Source organism: Narcine bancroftii, chromosome 2 (genome assembly GCF_036971445.1).
Source record: "Narcine bancroftii isolate sNarBan1 chromosome 2, sNarBan1.hap1, whole genome shotgun sequence".
Classification (NCBI taxonomy): Eukaryota; Metazoa; Chordata; class Chondrichthyes; order Torpediniformes; family Narcinidae; genus Narcine; species Narcine bancroftii.
The window spans coordinates 13,598,597-13,622,201 of record NC_091470.1 but is presented as its reverse complement, the minus strand read 5'-3'; the positions used below and the strand labels follow the sequence as shown (position 1 = coordinate 13,622,201).

The 23,605-nt window shown below is 42.6% G+C and overlaps 1 protein-coding gene across 1 annotated transcript in view; it reads left to right on the top strand.

Moving 5' to 3' along the window:
• The window catches only part of dglucy (D-glutamate cyclase), a 39,885-nt gene extending 19,507 nt beyond the window's left edge, over window positions 1–20,378 (top strand). The window contains 10 exon segments of the mRNA XM_069915465.1: window positions 1,198–1,460; window positions 1,868–1,946; window positions 2,218–2,322; window positions 2,838–3,105; window positions 5,484–5,499; window positions 7,697–7,967; window positions 15,181–15,329; window positions 16,114–16,193; window positions 16,195–16,233; window positions 20,246–20,378. Of these exon segments, the coding sequence (XP_069771566.1) occupies window positions 1,198–1,460; window positions 1,868–1,946; window positions 2,218–2,322; window positions 2,838–3,105; window positions 5,484–5,499; window positions 7,697–7,967; window positions 15,181–15,329; window positions 16,114–16,193; window positions 16,195–16,233; window positions 20,246–20,378 (1,403 nt within the window).
• The last annotated feature ends 3,227 nt before the right edge of the window (window positions 20,379–23,605 follow it).

Below are 23,605 nucleotides of genomic sequence, written 5' to 3'. Positions count from 1 at the left end.
AATCAAAAGATTTATAACAAATATGTCTATTAAACTGCAAGAAAAGGAGAATGAGGAAACAAATGGTAAAACTAAACAAAAATGGGAACAAGATTTAAATATAAAGATAAAAAAGGAAACATGGGAGAAGTTATGTTCTGGAACGATGAGAAAAACAATAAATACGAGGTTACGTATGATACAATATGACTGGATACACAGGCTATACATTACACCTCAAAAGTTAAATAAATGGGACCCAACAGTATCTGACAGATGTTTTCGATGTAAAAAGAAATGGGAACAACAATTCATGCAATCTGGACATGTGAGAGAGTAGAAAAATTTTGGGAAGATCTAAATCAGATATTAAATAAAATAACAGAAAACAATATACCAAAGAATCCAGAGATCTTCCTCCTAAGTAACATAAAAAACAAAGATTTTGGAATTGATTTGGAGGATGCACAAAAAAGATTTGTTAAGATAGCTCTAGCCGTAGCAAAAAAATGTATTATGTCAACCTGGAAATTGGAAGATAATTTGAAAATACAACAATGGTATAGAAATGAATAAATGTATTCCATTAGAAAAAATAACATATAGTTTAAGAAATAATATTGAAATATTCGAACAAATATGGGAGCCTTACATGAAACACAATAGCGAAAACCTACCGGGGACAATCACTACCTAAGTTAACGGAAGGAAAAGGAAATGAAAAGAATGGACTCAGTGGAATTTCTGGTGTATTTTTATTGAATGACAACATTGACTGGTTTGAGGTATCCTAGATTTTGTACCTTAAATGGACAGGAGGGGGGAGGTAGGGAGGGTGGGATGGGAGGGTGGGGGGAGAAAATGGCACTGTATATGTGTGAAAAGGAAAAAGTGTGTACCATGGTTAATGTGATTTATGGTGTGAAAAATAAAAAAATTTAAAAAAAAAGCAAGCCAGGATTCTAACAAATGGGACTGCTGCATTCCATTCTTAGTGCAGGGTGGCATCAAGCTGCGTTTTCCTTTTTTAATAATTTATTGTGAATAAAGTCAATTTTTTTGGTTAAAAAAAAATACTCCACAATAAAACAATGCCTGTCCCTTATCAACATGTCAGTGCACCAAGGTTTACTCTGTATTGGCGATTTTTACAATTGGTCAGAGCTGTTGGAATCAAGACTTCACACAGCATGTTTCTATCCTGAGCAGCTGGTCGAGGCATCAACCATTTGTTCATCAAAGACCAGCTCTTGAAAGTCTCCCTCTCACTGTCCCATGCAAAATCTGTGCTCATAACCATCGGATTTCCAACCCACTTTAATCACCATCCCCCAGAGGAGACGGATGGTCCTCCAGGAGCCATTGCCATGGCAGCCATGCTGCAGGCCAAGAAGAAGAGCGTCGTCCTAGTAACAGATCAAAGACCCTTGAAGATGAACAAAAAGATAATTGAAGAGGCTGTTGAACAAGGTGGGGTTTTTAAAAATCTTATTTAAAAATTGCCGTTTGATCTGCCAGAAATTGAAGATTAATGATTTGCCGTGGGTTCTATTGGAGGAAGTGGTAGAGGCAGGGAAAGTCACAACATTGAAAAGGTATCCAGAGATCATAAGATGTATGAGCAGAATTAGACCCTCTCCACCATTCAAATCATGGCTGATGTATTTTTCCTCTCATACCATTTCTCCTGTGTTCTCCCCATTTGGGGTGGAACAGTTGGCATAGCAGTTAGCACAATGCCAAATTTCATAGGTTGACCCACTGAGAAGAACTTAGCCAATATTCCTTCTCCAGTTTGCTTTCCAACCATCCTTGTAGAATGTGTTTTGTGTCCTCAGCCCATGCCCTCAGTCGCATTGTCCCCTTCATGTGATGTGCCTGTGGTCAGCAACTGGGAAAATTCCAAGCATCTTCAGAACTTTCCATAACCCCATCACATAACAGCTTCCACTCAAGTGACAACACAAGTGAGTCCTTCAGCTCTCAGAGTTTACTCCATCCATCACCCACCCATTTATACTAGTCCTACATCAATCCCACACTCTCAAAGTTCAAGGTTCCTTTTATTGTCACCTAATAATACATTAAAAATTTTACATACATGATATACTTTACACTTTGTCTGCTGTAAGGCAGACAAAGTGTTTCCGTTAGTATTGCTGGCTCCTCTTACAGTAAGCGAGAGAAGCAAAAGGGAGTCCCTTCGGAGTCACTGAGTGTCCGTGGATTTGCCTCCAGCGCTCCCACAGCCTCTGCAGCTGCACAGACTCCTGTTCGATCCATCGACGGTCTGGGCTCCAGATCTGAACCTCCGATATGATCAGGAGGCCTTCAGCATCCGAGGCCCTTTGAGACCCCTTTTTGGCCTCAACACCCTTTTGAATCACAGGTCCAAAACCAAATTCCCATGAGATATCTCCATCAGCCTGTGTGGATCCCCTGACTGTAGCTCATCTGCAGTCTGTATGGGTCCCTCAACCCCTGAGCCGCTTGCTAGATCGCTGCCCTGGTCACCTTCCCTGACGAATCCTTCAGCCGCTGAGCCCTTTGCTGGTTCCCCTCCATCCTACCGCTCACCCATACACCAGGAACAATTTACATGGCCAATTAACCCACCAATTTTTGGGATGTGATATGGAACCGGATCACCCAGAGGAAGCTCCCCCTCCCCGCAGAGTCACGGGGAGAACATGCAAACTCCACACAGAGCCAGAGATCAGAACTGAACCTGGATCTCAGGCACTGTGAGGCAGCTGCTCTACTTGCCGCCAATCTCCCATCGCTGCAAACTTAAATTCCCTGAGATCTGCACGCTACCCTGTGTAATCATGTCCCTCTGTGTAATCATTCCCCATCAGCAGCTGTGTCCATACCTGACTCTGTCTCATCCCTTCCATCTCTTTGTCTCTCCTTAACACTCATCCTGTCAATTGATGTCAAAGATTTTGGTTTGAATATTGATCTGCAACTTCTGCAGAGGGGTGTGAAGCTCAGACCAAAGCCCTTTCCCATCCAGCAACTCTATCTGCATTCTCCACTGCCTTGGAACAGCAAAAATATTAAAAGACTCATCCCATTCCAGTCACATTCTCTTCATCCCACTCCCATTGGGAAGGAGATTCACAAGTGAGAGATCACGCACTGCCAAATTCAAGGGCAGTTTCTTTCCTGCTGTTATCAGACACCTGAATGAACCTCACACCAGGGAAAATAACTGATCCCTCTCTGTAACTCATTGATTTACTATGTATGGGTTAAAAACACAATGCCAAAAAAGCTCCGAAGGTCATAGAGTAGAGCAAAAATAAAGATACATAACCAACATTTTGGGCTTGTGCCCTTCATCAAGGTATGATCAATATGTAGGAAGACACCTGAATAAAATGGTGGGGGTGAAGGAGCAGGGGGAGGAGCACTGGTCCACAACCATGAGTCCCTCCCACATCTACCTATGATACCCCTCCCCCACATCCACCTAGGTACTCCCCTCACTCCCACATCCACCTATGACCTCCCCTGCCTCCCATACTCATCTATTACATCCACTCCCTCCCACATCTACCTGACCTCGCATCCCTCCCACATCCACCTATGACCTGTCCTCCCTCCTACATCTACCTAATACTTCCCCTCCCTCCCACATCCACCTATGACCTCTCCTCTCTCCTATATCCACCTGACATCCCTTCCTTCCTACATCTACATAAGACCTCCCCTCCCTCCCACATCTACCTAAGACCTCCCCTCCCTCCCACATCTACCTATGAACTCCCCTCCCTCCCATATCCATCTATGACCCTCCCCTCCCTCCCACATCTACCTAAGACCTCCCCTCCCTCCCACATCTACCTATGACCTCCCCTCCCTCCCATATCCATGTATGACCTTCCCTCCCTCCCACATCCTCCTGACCCCTCCCTCCCACATCCACCTATGACCTCCCCTCCCTCCCATATCCACCCATGACCTTCCCTCTCTCTCATATCCACCTATGATCACCCCTCCCTCCCATATCCACCTATGACCTCCCCTCCCTCCCACATCCACCTATGACCTTCCCTCCCTCCCATATCCACCTGACCTCCCCTCCCTCCCACATCTACCTGACCTCCCCTCCCTCCCACATCCCCTGACCTCCGCTCCCTCCCATATTCTTCCTATGACCTCCCCTCCCTCCCACATCCCCTGATCTCCCCTCCCTCCTACATCCACCTACGACCTCCCCTCCCTCCCACATCCACCTATGACCTCCCCTCCCTCCCACATCCCCTGACCTACCCTCCCTCCTACATCCACCTACGACCTCCCCTCCCTCTCACATCCACTTATGACCTCTCCTCCCTCCCACATCCACGTATGACCTTCCCTCCCTCCCATTTCTTGCCTGTGCTTCTGCCCCTTCCCCTGCCATTTTATAAAAGCACCTGCCTACATATTAATCATACCTTGATGAAAGGCTTAAGCCCAAAACGTTAATTATGTACCTTTAACTTTACCATATAAAGGACGCTGCATGACCTGCTGAGTTTCTCCAGCACTTTTGTGTATTCAACTACATTCACAACATCTGCAGACATGCTCACAAAATAGACTTTCTCACTGTACTTCATTGCAAGGGTCAACAAACTTGAACTACTTTACTCCACTGAGGAGAGTTTATAAATGTAAGTTGCATTTTACAATAAATGCAAATCTGGATGACCTCTCAGCTGGACCCATATCACAGATGGCCTTCTCAGGGATCTAATCTCTTTATCTCCCGTCCCCCTTCATGTATTTGTCAGTCACAGAATCTTTTCCCATACTGTTGCCAGTTTAACAAAAAAATCCACCCCAATTTCTCTTCAGTTTTTCCATTAATTTCCAATGTTTATTCTAAATGGTAGTTCTTGGAGATGATTTTTTTCAGAAGGTCTCCTTGACAGTAATGTGTTGACCCTAAAATGATTAGCAACTGTTTCTCTATTGTACAGTAGTTATTTTCTATAAAAATGTTTTTTTTTAGGAATACAATTAGTCGAGCAAAGAAATGGACAAAAGTTCAAAGTTCAGATTTATTGTCAGAGAACATACATGACATCACATACAGCCATGAGATTCTTTTTCCTGCGGGCCAGGCAGAATTTCAACTTATCAGTAGTGCAACAAACTGTACTCAAGTAAAGATACATGGATAGAAATGTAAACAAACTGCAATACAGAAATTACATATTTAATAATGAATAATGTGAAAATTTAAGAGTCCTTAAATGAGTCCCTGATTGAGTTTGTCGTTGAGGAGTCTGATGGTGGGGGGGAGCAGCTGTTCCTGAACCTGGTGGTGTGAGTCTTGTGGCACTGAGACCTCTTTCCTGACGGCAGCAGCAAGAACAAAGCATGTTCTGGGTGGGGTGGATCCTTGATGATTGCTGCTGCTCTCCGACAGCAGCGTTCCATGTTGGTTTTTTTGACGGTGGGGAGATTTTGGCTGTGATGTACTGGGCTGTGTCCACTATCTTTTTCAGGGCTGTCCTCTCAGAGGTATGGGTGCCCCCATACCAGATGGTGTTGCAGCCAGTCAGCACACTTTCCACCACACATCATGAAGAAATTTACCAAGGTTGACAAGTGCACATTACCAACAAACAGTTGGGCGTGACCTTTGGATTTGCATGTGTCACTTCCCTCCCAACGATCTCTCTACCAATATTCCGACCTGTTCCTTTTCAACAAGGCCACATGGACAATGGAAAGCATTGTTCTATTCCACACACTCCATATGCTTTGCCTAAAATAATGATAATGGGTTTATTGTCAGACAGTTTGTCCAATGTACACAAACACGACAGGTGAATGGGTATTTGTCAAAAAAACAATACATACTGAATACTTAATGGCAATAAATATATACAAAAACAGATAAATATTCAATTATTCTCATGCAAAAATGTGACAGCATTAATGTAGAATCCTCTTGTGTTGATGGAGAGTCTCTGATTAGTGTAACCCCTTGGTTCATCATATTAATGTTAACAATACAGCACCGTAACCCTTCTGGCCCATGATACCCGTGCTGACCAATTACACCCAATTAACTTACCAATCACATATACTTTTGGAATGTGGGAGTAAACCAGAGAAAACCTGTGCAGGTCACAGGAAGAACATACAAAATCCTTATGGACAGTGCTAGATTCGAACCTGGGTCACTGTGCTGAAGTAGCGTTGCGCTAACCGTACCGTTCCTAAAAAATGCCATTTTAATAGACAAACTCCTTTCTGCTTTCTCTTTTGTTTAACCTCAAGTACTGGGCGTGCTTCTTCTTCAAGAAATAAAGTGATCTTAAAAGATACAGCATTACACATAATAATATCTCCATTCTGCCAGATCTGTAGGCTATTTTGCATTACTGAACCAGTAAATGAAGGGCCAGTAAATGAATGATGAAGTTTAATGCAGACAAGTGTAAGGTATTGCATCTTGGAAGAGCAAATCAAGGAAGGACGTACACTGTAAATGGTCGGGCACTGAGGAGTGCGGAGGAGCAGAGACCTGGGGATACAGGTACATTGTTCCCTGAAAGTGGCAACGCAGGGTTGTAAAGAAAGCTTTTGGTCTCTTGGCCTTTATAAATCAAAGTATTGAGGATAAGAGTTGGGATATTATGTTGAAGTTATATAAGACATTTTGAGGCCAAATTTAGAATATTGTGTGCGGTTCTGGTCGCCTAGCTACAAGAAGGATATTAATAAGATTGAAAGAGTGCGGAGAAGATTTACTAGGATGTTTCCAGGTCTTCAGGATTTGAGCTACTGGGAAAGGTTAAACAGGTTAGGACTCTACTCCTGAGAATGAAGAAAGATAAGGGGAGATTTGATAGAGATTTACAAAATTATAAGGGCTGTAGACAGAGTAAATGAGAGTAGGCTCTTTCCACTGATTTTAGAACATGGCTTTAGGCTGAAAGGGAAAAATTTAGGGGGAACGTCTTCACTCGGAGAGGGGTGGGAGTATGAAATGAGCTGATGTGGTGGGTGCGGACTCGATCTTGAGTCTTAAGAATAAATTGGATAGATACATAGATGGGAGAGGTCTGGAGGGTTAATGGAATGGAAGCAGGTTTATTGGGACCAGCTGAACAATGATTGACACAGACTAGAAGGGCTGAATGACCTGTTTTCTGTACTGCAGTGTTCTATGATTCTAAGATAAACAACAGTAATAAAAACAAGAATAAATGCTGAATACACAATCATTCACGCAGCATTAGCAGAGAGAGGAAAAGAGAGTTAACATCTGTAAAGGCTGAGATCACAGTCTAGCAGATATCACAGCACATGGTTCACATTTACCACCACCTCTTGATGCATCTGAAAGATCATCAGATGCTAGAGCAGAATTAGGCCATTCAGCCCACTGAGTCCTCTCTGCTATTTGTCACATCTGGTTTATTTTTCCTTTCTACCCGATTCTCCTGCCTTCTCCCCATATCCTCTAACACCCTAACTAATCAATAACTTATCAACTTCTGTTTTAAATCTACCCAATAACATGGCCTCCACAGTGGCACCAAATTCCACAGATTCACTGTTCTCTGGCTAAAGAAATTTCTCTCCATCTCTGTTCTAAAGGGACAACCTTTTATTCTGAGGCTGTACCCTCTGGTCCTAGACTCTCCCACTACTGGAAACATCTTCTCCATGTCCATTCTGTTCAGGCCTTTTTAAATATCTGTAGGTTTCAATGAGATTTCCTCCCCTCATCCTTCTAAACTCTGGCGAGTACAGGCCCAGAACCTTCAAACGCTCCTCGTACATCAAGATTATCATCCTGAACCTTGGACCGATCCTGCTTGCATCAGGTGCAGTTGTGTCTCTTTGTCCAACGGGGATCAGAGATGGAGGGACCGAACTGGGAATGGGGAAGATGAAAGAGGCCGTCAAAAGGCAGATTCCCAATGGAGACCTGATAGCCTGCAACATCGGTGCAGACTTTACAATCGTTCCGGGTGAGTTTAACTGGGTCTGCAGCTGAACAAATGGTGGCAATTGGTAAATTGAAGGAATGATCATTACGAACAAAAAACAAACTACATCAAGTCTCACTACAATGGAACATCGATAATTCCCTCCCCCCTCCACAGATGCTGCTTGATCCACCGAGTTCCTCCAGCAGTTTAATCCATGCAAAAGACAAAGGGATTTAAGGCACAATTTACATTGTACTAACAAGAGTTTCACTGATCTTTCCCTTTGATTCCACCCGGGAATTCTGCCACAAGTTGAAACACTTTTTGGTGCATTGATTTACTTCCTGATCAATAAAACCTCTGCCTTAAATATCCCCAATTATTTTTCCTCCACAGCCGTCCATAACAAGAGGTTCCACAGATTCACCACCCTCTGAGTAAATAAATTCCTCCTCATCTCTGTTCTATAGGAACGTTTTTGTATTCTGAAGCTTTGCCCTCCGGTCCTGGACTCCCCCACCATAGGAAACATCCTGCCCACATCCACTCTCTCCCATCCTTTCAGTATTCGATAGGTTTCATTGAAATCGCCCCTTGGCTCCAGTGAGTCTAATCCCAGACCCTTCAAATGCTCCTTATATGTTTAACTCTTTAATTCCAGGGATCATCCTTGTAATCCTCTTCTGGATGTTCTCCAATCCCAATGCATCCTTCCTTAGATTAGTGAGGTTTGACCAGTGCATCCCTGCTTTTATATTCTCTTTCTCTGGAAATGAATGCCAGCATTCCATTTGCCTTCCTTACCACTGACTCTACATCAGTGGTTTTCAAACATTTTCATTCTACTCACATACCACCTGTCTTGGGTAAACTTATACCTCTCATTTTGTTCATTTTAGATTGGTCACAGTGTTTTAGCTACCGAAAGAAAATAGACACACACACCGAGAGCAGTTCAGTTTATACAAATGTTTATTACTAATTCAAAAGCTGATTTCACACTACAATATGCAAGCCCTTCCCAACTATACTTATCAACGCTTGGACTGGTCCCAACTGCCGAAGCGAGGCAACGACTGCACACTTGTAGTAGGTTGTCAGGGCGCTGGTAGCAGCTTCTCCACCTCCCCCGACCGGGACGTTGCTCGGACTCTGGCTGTTCTTCCTTCTTGACAAGGGGTGTTCCCACCCCTCGGAGAGTCTAAACTTCAGCAGCAGGACCACAGACTTTTATACCCCAAAAACAATTAATCATGCACCCACTCCCTCTAACATTTGTCAGTCAAAATCAAAGCTGAGCATACTATTCTACAATTTAGAAGATTAATTATTATGGAGCAGGATGCTATGATATCCTGGTTTATCTCGTAGATACAAGGACTCATTAAAACTTCTTGAGCAAGACAGGTTGTGACCAATACGTCAATTTCAGAGTGTCGTATTTGACAACTGCTTTCCCTGGGCCTCACGGTGGAATTCCATTTCAAAGTGTATCTTCAGATAAGTCCCCATGGCTGAGTTTAATTACATCTGCTAGTTCTGAAAGTAAGGTGACCTGCGTGTGGACCCAGTGTCGTCAGTTCCACATAAGCAAAAAGCATCTGAGTACATGGTTTTAATCCCCCATTACACCACCTTAAGCAATCCCTTACTAATCACAGAGCATAGGGATTACTTAAAGTGGGATGTGAGTGGAAAGAGAAAGGTTGAGAACCACTGTCCTAATCTGTCTGTCCTTCTGCAAACTCAGAGCTTCCTTAACACTACCTCCCCCTCCTCCAACCTTTGAATCACTAGCAAACTTGACCACAAAGCTATCTAATCCATCATCCAGATCATTTATATATAACAGTTAGCGTGACTACCCGGGTTCGAATCCTGCGCTGTCTGTAAAGAGCTTGTAGATTCTCCCCGTGTCTGCGTGGGTTTCCTCCAGGTGCTCCACCCTTCAAAATGTAGATTCATTGGGTAGAATTGGGTTTCAATGACCAGAATTGGTTTCTACCGTATTGTAAAATTAGAAATTTAAAAACATGTAAAGAAGCTGTCCCAGCATCGAACTCTGTGGAACACCACGCCAGCCGACCAGAAAAGCCCCTTTTTATCCCCACTCTCTGCCTCCTGTCTGTCAGCCAATCCTCTATTCATGCTCATATCTTTCCCATTCCATGGGCTCTGATCCTTCTTAGCAGGATGAGAATGCTGGGACCCTTACTGTATATACATTAATGATGTGAATATAACTAAAACAAGGGAAAGATCCACTCTCACCAGCGTCATATAGACCAATATCTTTGCTAAACACAGATTATAAGATAATAGCTAAACTATTAGCAAACAGATTAGCAGAACAGGTACCAAAAATGGTAAATTTAGACCAAACTGGATTTATCAACAAAAGACGCACAACAGACAATATTTGTAAATTTATTAACTTAATTCATGCAGTAGAAGGGAATAAAGCACCTACAGTAGCAGTTGCTTTAGACGCAGAGAAGGCCTTCGACAGAGTAGAATGGAATTATTTGTTCAAAGTATTGCAAAAATTCAGTTTACCGGAGAAGTATATTAATTGGATTAAAGCATTATATAAGGGACCATTAGCGAAAGTGACAGTAAATGGACATGTATCAAAGCAATTTAACTTAAGCAGGTCAACGCGGCAGGGATGCCCACTATCACCTTTATTGTTTGCGCTAGCTATAGAACCACTAGCAGAATTGATAAGAATAGATAATAATATAAAAGGAATAAAAATAAAAGACAGGGAATATAAAATCAGTCTATTTGCGGATGATGTTATAGTGTACTTAACAGAACCAGAACTATCAATAAAAGAATTATATAAGAAATTGAAGGAATATGGAGAAGTGTCGGGTTACAAGATCAACGTAAATAAAAGTGAAGCAATGCCTATGAATAATGCGGATTTCTCAAAATTTAAGAAGGAATCTCCATTCAGATGGCAAATGCAGGCAATAAGATACCTAGGTGTACAAATAAACAAAAATCTAGGCCAATTATATAAACTCAATTACAATCCACTAATGAAAAAATTACAGGACGATTTAGAGCATTGGAAAGATCTACCACTAACACTGATAGGAAGGATAAACTGTATTAAAATGAACATTTTTCCAAGGATACTATACTTATTTCAGGCATTGCCAATACAACTGACAGAAAAATTCTTCAAAGAGTTAAAGAAAATAATAAGGAAATTTTTATGGAGAGGGGGGAAACCGAGGATAGCACTAGATAAATTAACAGAATGGTATAAACAAGGAGGCTTACAATTGCCAAACTTCAAAAATTATTATAGAGCCGCACAATTAAGATACCTATCAGATTTTTATCAAACAAGGGAAAAACCAGACTGGACGAGATTAGAATTAGATAAAATAGGGGAAAAGATACCTGAACACATATTATATAAATGGGACGAAAAATTGGTACAACATAGAACTTCTCCAGTATTACATCATCTCCTCAATAGTTGGAAGAAGATTCATGTAGAAAGAAATAAAATAAATTATCAATTACCAAAACTAATATTGACGCAAAATAAGCTACTCCCTTTTACAATAGACAACCTTTCCTTTAGAAAATGGGAAAAAAAAGGGATTAAAAGAATAGAAAATTGTTTTTCAGGAAGTAGATTCTTATCCTTTGAACAAATGAGAGATAAGTACAATATAACTGGAGATACAGCGCTGGCATATTACCAACTGAGATCCTACTTGAAAGATAAATTAGGAAGCAATTTGAGTTTGCCAGAGGGAAGTAACCTTGAATATGTGATTACAGATACAATGTTAATCAAAAGATTTATAACAAATATGTCTATTAAACTGCAAGAAAAGGAGAATGAGGAAACAAATGGTAAAACTAAACAAAAATGGGAACAAGATTTAAATATAAAGATAAAAAAGGAAACATGGGAGAAATTATGTTCTGGAACGATGAGAAATACAATAAATACGAGGCTACGTATGATACAATATAATTGGTTACACAGACTATACATTACACCGCAAAAGTTAAATAAATGGGACCCAACAGTATCTGATAGATGTTTTCGATGTAAAAAAGAAATGGGAACAACAATTCATGCAATCTGGACATGTGAGAGAGTAGAAAAATTTTGGGATGATCTCAGTCAAATATTAAATAAAATAACAGAAAACAATATACCAAAGAATCCAGAGATCTTTCTCCTAAGTAACATAACAAATAAAGAATTTGGAATTGACTTGGAGGATGCACAAAAAAGATTTGTTAAGATAGCCCTAGCCGTAGCAAAAAAATGTATTATGCCAACCTGGAAATTGGAAGATAATTTGAAAATACAACTATGGTATATAGAAATGAATAAATGTATTCCATTAGAAAAAATAACATATAGTTTAAGAAATAATATTGAAATATTCGAACAAGTATGGGAGGCTTACATTAAATACAATAGCGAAAACCTACCGGGGACAAACATTACCTAAGTTGATGGAAGGAGAAGGAAAGAAAAGAATGGACTCAGTAGAATTTCTGGTGTATTTTTGTAGAATGACAACATTGTCTGACTGGCTTAATGCAACCGAGATTGTATACCTAAAATGGATGAGAGGGGGGAGTGTGGGGGGGGGTGGGTGGCTTGGGAGGAGGGAGGGGGGGGAAGAAAAAGTCACTGTATGTGTGAAAAAGAAAAAGTGTATATCATGGCTAATGTGATTTATGGTGTGAAAAATAAAAAATTAAAAAAATAAATGATGTGAATATAGGAGGTCTGCAGATGTCACCAGTGTGGAAGCTAGTTACTGGATGATATTGATACGTTGGTAAATTAGAAAGAATGATCGTAGATGGAAGTTAATCCTAATCAAATGCAAGGTGATACTCCCCAGGAATCGTTGAGGTGTTGAAGGCTGAAGGCCTAATGCTGGGAGGTAGATTATCTTGGATAAATGCTTGATTACACTGGACATTGAAGATTTTGCTTCCTGGATTCTCTTGCGAGTGTTTTATGGATTTAGGACTGCTAATTACAAAAATCACCTGACAAATGTTCTATTCTGTACCTCTTTTTAGATATAAACCTATTTTCTGTCATATTTTGTCTGCTTCAAACATACAAAACCATGAGGTACAACATGTCATTGAAAATTCATTTTCTGCATTCGCACTTGGACGTCATCCCTGCTGTCAGTGACAAACATGGTGAAAAGTTTTGCTTGGACATTGCAACAATGGAAAAGGAATATCAGGGCAACTGGAATCCACTAATGTTGGACACTGACACAGGTTTTTTCGGAAAGCAAACCTTTTGAAAAAAATTGTTGGTCAATGTTCTTGGCATGGATCTGGTGGGTCAAAAAGCTCATTTCTAAGAGATCTTCTGTCTAGAAAATTGTGGGGTCCAGAATGAATGGGATTAACACATCAAATGGCTGCTTCTCACCATCTAGACATGCACGATGAACTCTCGGCTTTAGAGGGCACTGAGGAATAGAAGTACATTGGCAAACATGTCAAAAGATCCCTGTCGGTGGCAGCAGAGGTAGGCAAAGAACTCATGTGGGCTACACATGTCCTTTTGCCAGGGCACAGAATATAAGAGCAGAACTTTATGAAACATTGGTTTCAGTTCTGGGCACCAAACGATCAGGAGGATGTAATAACACTGTGGAGCATGCAGAGGAGATATCACTGGGTCATGGCCTGGGATGGAAGATTTCCAATACAATGATAGACTGGATAGGTTCATTAGAGAGCAGGAGGCTGTAAGGCACCCGAATAAGGTTCATCAAGTCATAGGATGCCTGTCCCCCTTTGCAGAGGGGGACATCGGTTTAGGGTATGGAGGGGAACTGAGGAAGAACTTGTTGGGATCTGGAATGCACTTCCTGAGGGGAGGTGGAGGAAGAGGCTCATTTCTATGAGATCTCCTTTCAAGAAGGTTCATTGTGCTCCAGAATGAATGGGATTAACACGTCAAATAGCTGCTTCTCTCCATCTAGATCTTGAGGTCAGAGCAGGCACTTCCTGTTTGCAAACAGCAGAAGAACCAATATTCAAACTCAGAGCATTCCAGCATAGTACAAGCCCTTCAGCCCATGATGCTGTGGCAACCTATGTACACCTGCTCCACAATAATCTAATTCTTCCTGACCAGCAACTCATAATCCTCTGTTTTTCTTGCATCCTTGAATCTTTAAAATATTGCTCTTGCACCAGTCTCCACCACCTTCCCCAGCAATGCATTCCAGAAACCCACCTACCCTGAACTTTCCTCACTTCACCTTAAGCAGGTGTCCTCTGGTATTGGCTGTTGTTGCCCTGGGGTTGGCCATCCACCCTATCTAAGCTTTTCAGAGTCTTATCTTTGGCTTGGCTTCGCGGACGAAGATTTATGGAGGGGGTAAAAAGTCCACGTCAGCTGCAGGCTCGTTTGTGGCTGACAAGTCCGATGCGGGACAGGCAGACACGATTGCAGCGGTCCAAAGCCTTCGACACCGTGAGCAGGAAAGGGCTTTGGCAAATACTAGAGCGCATCGGATGTCCCCCAAAGTTCCTCAACATGATTATCCAACTGCACGAAAACCAACAAGGTCGGGTCAGATACAGCAATGAGCTCTCTGAACCCTTCTCCATTAACAATGGCGTGAAGCAAGGCTGTGTTCTCGCACCAACCCTCTTTTCAATCTTCTTCAGCATGATGCTGAACCAAGCCATGAAAGACCCCAACAATGAAGACGCTGTTTACATCCGGTACCGCACGGATGGCAGTCTCTTCAATCTGAGGCGCCTGCAAGCTCACACCAAGACACAAGAGAAACTTGTCCGTGAACTACTCTTTGCAGACGATGCCGCTTTAGTTGCCCATTCAGAGCCAGCTCTTCAGCGCTTGACGTCCTGCTTTGCGGAAACTGCCAAAATGTTTGGCCTGGAAGTCAGCCTGAAGAAAACTGAGGTCCTCCATCAGCCAGCTCCCCACCATGACTACCAGCCCCCCCACGTCTCCATCGGGCACACAAAACTCAAAACGGTCAACCAGTTTACCTACCTTGGCTGCACCATTTCAGAGTCTTATCGACCTCTATTAAAAGTCAGCTTTTATCCTTCATCGCTCCAAAGAGAAAAGCTCGAACCCTGTCAACCTTCCTTCACACGATGTGTTCTCTAATCCAGACAACATCCTGGTAAATCTCTTCCGCACCCCCTCCAAAGCCTCTACATCTTGACAACATTGTTTTCTCAGGTGTGTCAAACTGGGCTGGCTATGCAGTTGCCTGTGCTCTCCACATCCTGAACGACTGTGCAGTCCATGAGCGCTACTGGCGCCAGGCGGTGGGGCCAGAGACGTCGCAAACAGACCGGTACCCTGCAGCATTACCTACCGTCCTCAAGGTAAGAGCATCACAAGGGCCCGCTCGCCCACCCTGCCATTCAATATGATCATGGCAGATCTATGCTGGCATCCCCTGTGCCAGTTCCCATAGCCCTTAATTTCTCAATCTTTCAAATATTTATCCATCTCCACCCTAAATATTAGAATATTGCCTATAATGTTGTGCTGGCCCACTCCGCAATCAATCTTTCCTCCCTCAGTCTCTAACTTGAAATATTACAAATATGACTAATGATTTGGCTCCATTACCCTTGTGCACAGCATTCCAGGGACTCCCCGTTAAGCGAAAAGGTCTCTCTGTACCTCAGTTTTAAATTACCATGCTGCTTTCTCCTTATATCCTTCTTCCCTGTGCCTCCGTGTTCCATTCTCCGTGTCTCTGTGATCCTCTCTCTGTGTATTCCCATGCTCCCTGTCTCTTCATATATCCCCATTCCTAGTGACTCCATGTTCCTCCGTGTAGCTCTGTAATCCTGTGTATCCATATTGCATTCTCCATGGTTTGTGTATCCTCATGTCCCTGCAGTCTCCTGCTCCTTTCCCCGTGTACCTACTGTTTCCTGTGTTTCCGTGGTTCCTTCGTGTTCCTATCTCCGTGTATCCCTGTGTTCCCGCTGTCTCCGTGCTCCTTTCCCCCGTGTACCCCCTGTTCCCTGTGTATCCATATTCCTTTCTCCATTGCTTCCGGCCCAGTCCTTACAAGAATTTGAAAGCTGTTGCTCTATTTAATCCCTCGTCCGACGGACCCGATGAGTGGTTCTCTACCTTTTTGCCTATCTTCAGGAAGAAAGGTTGCTGGCGTGGCTAGTGAAACATGGAATTCGAAGAGGAAAAAGTGGGAAACTCGGAATGGAAGTGGACAGCTTCCCCTCTGATCGAGCAGATGCTGGAGGTCACGCTTGGGCAAGTCCAAGGAAATTAGCAAGAAGGGTGTCATCCACAGGGAATCGGAGTGGTGGATAGTTACCACCTCGCTTACATTCACTGACAGATTAGAGTCATGTGTTCATGGCATGTTGTGGCTCTATTTTCTCTTTAATGAACTGATTTTTATCACAATCTTATTCCAAAGTTTATGTCAATCATTTATCAACTCTTCCATGGATAATTGCTTTTAATATTAAGTTGGAGTTTTTTTTTGTATCAACTGGTCGAGGTTATTTTAAGCAAGGTTTGATCTGTAGAGGACATACTGAAGATTTTTTTTCTATCTGACTGGTATTTGTTAAGAGCAGATTACAGGTGTTCTGTCTCAGTCAGATGTTCCTCCAACTCCACATCAGAAGGTTTGAAGTTAAGCGTAAGAACCTGAGTTGGGGTCTTGGTCCAGAACCAAGGAAGTGAGTGCTGGGCTGAGTTAGAGGTACTGAATCTTTGGCAGTTCAATAAACCAAGACCTGTGTAGATTCCAATAGATGTTAAACAATGCTGCTGTGCGAAGTGTCCTCTCCTGTGTCCTGGCCAATATTCACCCTGTGGTTGAGATCACTAAAACAGATTTACTTCTGCTATAAGGGTGAAAGGGGAAACGCGAGGGGGAACTTCTTCACACAGAGAGTGGTGGGGGTGTGGAATGAGCTTCCAGCTGAAGTGGTGAATGTGTGCTCAATTTTAATATTTAAGAAGAATTTGGACAAGTACATGGATGGGAGAGGTATGGAGGGGTATGGACTGGGTGCAGGTCATTGGGACGAGGCAGAAAAATGATTCAGCATGGACTAGAATGGCCCAATGGGACTGTTTCTGTGATGTAATGTTCTATGGTTCTAACAACCCCCACACTGGTAAAAATAATGTTGCCTTTTCTCTGGACTAACTGCTCTCTCCCTGTTATTCCTGTATGTATGCATCAACTATGTATGCATCAACTAGCTGGACTACTTGCAAAACCTTATCTATGCCTCTTATGTAGACGTCTATTAAGTCTCCTCTCATCCTTCTTCGCTCCAAAGAGAAAAGTCCCAGCTCTGTTAACCTTGCCTCATAAGACTTACTTTCCAATCCAGGCAACATCCTGGTCAATCTCCTCTGCACCGTTTCCACAGCTTCCACATCCTTCCTTCAGTGAGGTGACCAGAACTGAGCACAATATGCTGCAAGTGTACGCTGGAAGTGCAGAGGCGATTCACCAGGCTGATACCTGGAATGGCAGGAATAACTTATGAGGAAAGATTTGGGATTGTACTCGCTGGAGTTTAGAAGATTGAGAGGGGATCTCATAGAGACATATAAAATCCTGGCAGGACTGGACAGAATGGATGCAGACGGGATGTTTCCAATGGTGGGGGAGTCCAGAACCCGGGACCATGGTTCGAGGATTATAGGCAAACCGTTTAGGACTGAGATGAGGAGGAATTTCTTTACCCAGAGGGTGGTGAATCTGTGGAATTCATTGCCACAGAGGGCAGTAGAGGCAGGTTCATTGAATATATTTAAGAGGGAATTAGATCTATTTCTTCAGTATAAGGGTATTAAAGGTTACGGAGAGAAGGCGGGGACGGGGTACTGAACTTTAAGATCAGCCATGATCTCGTTGAATGGCGGAGCAGGCTCTAAGGGCCGAATGACCTACTCCTGCTCCTATCTTCTATGTTTCTATGTAAAACAAACTTTCTCACTGCACTCCAATACATGTGGCAATAAAATTGAAATTTTAAAAAAAGTACTTGTTTCTTTCAGTTCACTAATTGGCTGCCTTGTTTTCCTTATTATTTTGAATTATACGACGCTGCTGTTAGGTGTTCTACGCAATCTCTCTTTAATTTCTTGTGCTCCAATTCAGTTAAATATGATTCTTGCACAAATGCTATATCAATTTTTTCTTTTTTCAGTAAATTTAGCAGTTTCTTCCTTTTAATTTGGTTATGTATTCCGTTAATATTTAAAGTCATATAGTTCAGCGTAGCTATTTTATACTTTGTTTATCTTCCCTTTCCGTTTCCTCATCATCACCTTTCCTTCTTATCCATTTCTGCTTTCTTGTTTTGAACACTTTATAAGACAACGTTTCTAAAACATTAAACATTTTCCTTATTCTCCTATTTAAAACTTCTTTAGCCCCAATCTCCCCTTCCCCTCCTGAGTTGTCCTTTATCCCTTGTCGGACAACCACATCTCCCCTCTCCATTTGGATTTCCGAATCCACTCGCAAGCGTCAACTGATTTTGCAGTGACCGCTATTTCCCCCCACCCAGCCCCCCTCAGAAAAGATTTCAATTTTCATATGTAACAAAGGTCACTCTTTTAATTCCCTCCTTATTCCCTCTATTCCATTTCCTTCCCTTATTAATTCTTGTCTATACTCTCTATATTTTCCTCTAAATACGGATACATTCATGTATGCACACTATACATATGTATGCACACTATACATATACACACATATACCTCTTTACCCACATACATATAAATCGTGGTCATTTTTACTCTTATTACATGTCTTCATCTCTCTGTTTGTTTTGTAGTTGTTCTGCAAATTTCCTTGCTTCCTCTGGATCCGAGAATAGTTTTTTTCCATAAGATTGTTTTTGCTGTATTGAACTCCTTCCTCTTCTTCAGGAGTTCAAAACTTATGTGTCTTTTTTGTTCGCAGTCTTTTGTACTCTCGTTACACGTCTTCATCTTTCAGTCTATTTTGTAATTGTTCTGCAAATTTTCGTGCTTCCTCTGGATCCGAGAATAGTCTGTTTTGCTGTCCTGGAATAAATATTTTCAATACCACTGGATGCTTTAGTATAAATTTATACCCTTTTTTTCCATAAAATCGCCTTTGCTGTATTGAACTCCTTTCTCTTCTTCAGGAGTTCAAAACTTATATCTGGATAAATGAAGATTTTTCGCCCTTTGTACTCCAGTGGCTTGTTGCCCTCTCTTACTTTTTCCATTGTCTTCTCCAGTACCTTTTCTCTTGTAGTATATCTTAAGAATTTTACTAAAATAGTTATGGTTGTGGTTTAAAGGCCAATGCTCTATGTGCCCTTTCTATTTCCATTTCTTGCTGTAGTTCTGGACATCCTAAGATCCTGGGGATCCAATCTTTTATAAACTTTCTCATATTCTTGCCTTCTTCATCTTCCTTAAGGCCCACTATCTTTATGTTATTTCTTCTGTTATAATTTTCCATTATATCTATTTTCTGAGCTAGTAGTTCTTGTGTCTCTATAACTTTTTTATTAGATTCCTCTAATTTCTTTTTTAAGTCCTCTACCTCCATTTCTACTGCTACTGCCCGCTCTTCCATCTTGTCCATTTTCTTTCCCATTTCTGATAAGGTCATATCTATTTTATTCATTTTCTCTTCTGTGTTGTTTATTCTTCTTCTTAAATCATTAAATTCCTGTGTTTGCCATTCTTTAAATGACTCCATGTATCCTTTAATAAGAGAAAGTATATCCTTTACCTTGCCTTTCCCTTCTTCTATTTCACTGTACTCTTCCTCTTCTTCTTCCTCTGGGTTGGCCATCTGTTGTTTCTTTGTTGCCCTTTTCTTCTCTTCTTTCTTGTTTTCATTGTCTTCTGTGTTCTCCTCTTGCTGCAGGTGTTCTGCAGCTGTCATTGCCGGCTGTGGAGATCGACTCCCCAGCTGGTCACCCCTCCCGTCAGTGTGTTTTTTTGCATGCGCATCGCGCATGCGCGACTCCTCGCGGTTGCGCACTTTTACTCGGCTCAGCGAGCCATTTTTGTAGTCCACTTTCTACCGACCTGAGGGAGCGGGTTTCTCTCTCCACCGCGGGCCTCTTCGAACAGGTAAGGCCTTCTCCTTCTTCTTCTGTTGTCTTCTCTTCCTCTCTTCTTACCGTTGGTTTCGATTTTTCTTTTTTCATCACCATCTTCTTTCCACCTTTATACTCACTTTACTTTAATTTTTATTTTTGTGCCTTTGTGTTTTCCTTTATTTTTTTCGACTTTTCTGGAGAGGGCTGGAGTTCACCGTCCGGCCACTACTCCATAACGTGACTTCCCTCTTTATTATTTCCAATCTCTTTGGAATGTCCAGAGTTTGTGAAAGGTGCAGAGCAAATGCAATTATCTTTATTCTGCTCACATGACCCATTGAGGTATAACAACTTATGAGGGGCAGAGATACAGTGGATGATAGGAAATGTTTCCAATAGCAGAGGGCATAGGTTTAGGGTAAAGGGGAAGACGTAGTGAATGAAGCTCAGAACATCACTCAATCTTCCCTCCATGGATTTCATCTACATCTCCCGCTGCCTGAGAAAGACAGCCAACACATTGAAGGGCCCATCACTCCCTGGATGCGCTCTCTTCTCCCTCCTCCCATTGGTTGGGGGTAGGGGGAGTGTCAAGTGTAGATGCCCACACCAACAGGCTTAAAGATGGTTCCTTCCCCAGAGCTATCAGGTTCCCAAATGAACCCCACAACAGGGCTCTCATGCTGTCCTTGCTTGGTGTTCATTGTTGATCTTTTTCTCCTTGTGACTCTGTACCTATTAGAGGTTTTCATATGGCTGTATAAATGTCTGGCTGCTAGAGGAGGAACCCTTCTCACTGCACCAGCTATAATGTGACAGATGAATGAGCTCCCTCAGCCTCCAAGGTCAGGGAGTAAAACCCCGGCCTTAATATTCTTGTTGACATATAAAATTCTGGCAGGACTGGACAGAATGGATGAGGAAGGGATATTTCCAATGGTGGGGGAGTCCAGAACCCGGGGCCATGGTTCGAGGATAATAGGCAAACCATTTAGGACCGAGATGAGGAGGAATTTCTTTACCCAGAGGGTGGTGAATCTGTGGAATTCATTGCCATAGAGAGCAGTAGAGGTTGGTTCATTGAATATATTTAAGAGGGAATTAGATATATTTCTTCAGTATAAGGGAATTAGGGGTTATGGAGAGAAATATTTCTTGTTGATTTTAACAAATTCAGGTAACCAACACTTTCCCCCATCTCTCTATAGATGCATCTGTGTCCTCTCACTTCCAGCTTTTAAGATAATTGTTGGCAACTTTGGCCCATACCCATCTTTCTTCTCCACCTCTCCCTCTTTCCTTCTCTCCACCTCTCCCTCTCTTCTGTTCACTCCTCTCCAACTCTCTTCTCTCTTCTCCCCATTCTCACCTCTTACTACACTCTCCACCATCTCTCCCTCCTCTACTCCTTCACTTCATCTCCACCCTCTCTTTTGTCCATCCCCCTCGCCGCCTCTCCCTCTCTCTCCACCCTATTCTTTCCCCACCTACTCTCTCTCTGCTCTTGCCTCCTCATCTCTTTTGTTGGTCTCTAACCTGAGTTGTTAACTTCTGTTTCTCCCCCCACAGTGTCTTGGAATTTAGTTCATCGTCAAGTGCTCCTTTCAATTTTTGATGATTTTAACAAATTCAGGTAACCAACACTTTCCCCCATCTCTCTATAGATGCATCTGTGTCCTCTCACTTCCAGCTTTTAAGATAATTGTTGGCAACTTTGGCCCATACCCATCTTTCCTCTCCACCTCTCCCTCTTTCCTTCTCCCCACCTCTCCCTCTCTTCTGTTCACTCCTCTCCAATTCTCTTCTCCCCATTCTCACCTCTCACTACACTCTCCACCATCTCTCCCTCCTCCACTCCTTCACTTCATCTCCACCCTCTCTTTTGTCCATCCCCCTCGCCGCCTCTCCCTCTCTCCCCACCCTATCCTTTCCCCACCTACTCTCTCTGCTCTTGCTTCCTCATCTCTTTTGTTGGTCTCTAACCTGAGTTGTTAACTTCTGTTTCTCCCCCCACAGTGTCTTGGAATTTAGTTCATCGTCAAGTGCTCCTTTCAATTTTTGTTTCAGATTTCTAACATCTGCAGGGTTTTGTCACTCTTCCCAGTTCAATTGTTGACCTCTTTCAGCTCTTCTCTACCTGATGCTATTATTCTATCCACTATGTTTTCTCTCATCCTTAAGATTGTCGACCAAACCTCTCTTCCACAGTGGAACCTCTCCATTCCAACGCCTTTCACATGTGTTCCAAATGGAACCCCACTCTTGGCAGGTTGGATTCACCCGCAGCCTCAGGCATGCCAGCCCAGTGTTTCTCTAATCACTGCCCATGTCGCACCCTGAGATGCATATATGCTCCCCTCGACAGCACTGACTCCAGCACCTTCATGAATGAGTGGCTTGTAAGCGGGAACAGGTGATGGGTCACTGTGAACAGAGCACAAGCTCATTGCAAACCAGTCCCCGTGGCTGTGCTTGGTCAGACCTTTACGGTCTCATGTCAAACAGCCTTGTCAGCACACTTTCTCTAACTTAATATTCTATGTTTAATGGAAACTCATGAGACGTATCAGCGACATTCAAAGTTTTCTTTACCCCACCCTTCTCATTTGTTTTGTCATATTCCCATAAAAACCATTTACGGGACAGAAACAGGCCATGTCAGCCCTTCAAGTCCGCACCGGTTCACTAGGACAACTCCACTAGCTCAACCCTCCTGCTCTCCGTCCATAACCCTCCAACCCCCTCACATCCATGTGTACATCCAACCTTCTCTTAAATGACAGAAGGGACCCTGCCGCAACTATCTCTTTTGGAAGATGATTCCATTCTGCCACCACTCGCTGAGTGAAAAAGCATCCTCTAATATTTCTCCTAAAGTTTTGCCACCCTTACCCTTAACTCATGCCCTCTTGTTCCAACCTCCCCTGCCCTTAGGGGAAAGAGTCTGTTTATGTCTAGTCTATCTATTCCTTTCATAATTTTAAATACCTCTATCAAGTCCCCTCTCAGTCGTCTACGTTCCAATGAATAAAATCCTAGTCTCCTTAATCTCTCCCTGTAATCCAGATGCTGTAAGCCAGGCAACATCCTTGTAAACCTTCTCTGCACCCTCTCCACCTTATCTATATCCTTTCTATAATTTGAAGATCAGAACTGAACACAATACTCCAAACCTGGCCTCACCATTGCCTTAAACTGCCACAGCATCACTTTCCAGCTCCTATACTCTAAACTATGATTTATGAAGGCCAGCATTCCATATGCCTTCTTAACCATCCTGTCTACATGGGAATCCACCTTCAGTGAACTCTGTACCATAACCCCCAGGTCCCTTTGCTCCTCTCCAAGCCTCAATGTCCTCCCCTTGACTGTATATGTCCTATTCAGGTTATTTTTACTGAAATGCAACACCTCACGCTTGTCTACATTGAATTCCATCTGCAATCTTTCAGCCCTCTCTTCAAAACAAACCAAATCCTTCTGTAAACCAAGAAAACCTACCTCACTATCCACCACTCCCCCTATTTTTGTATCATCTGCATATTTGCTTACCCAGTTAA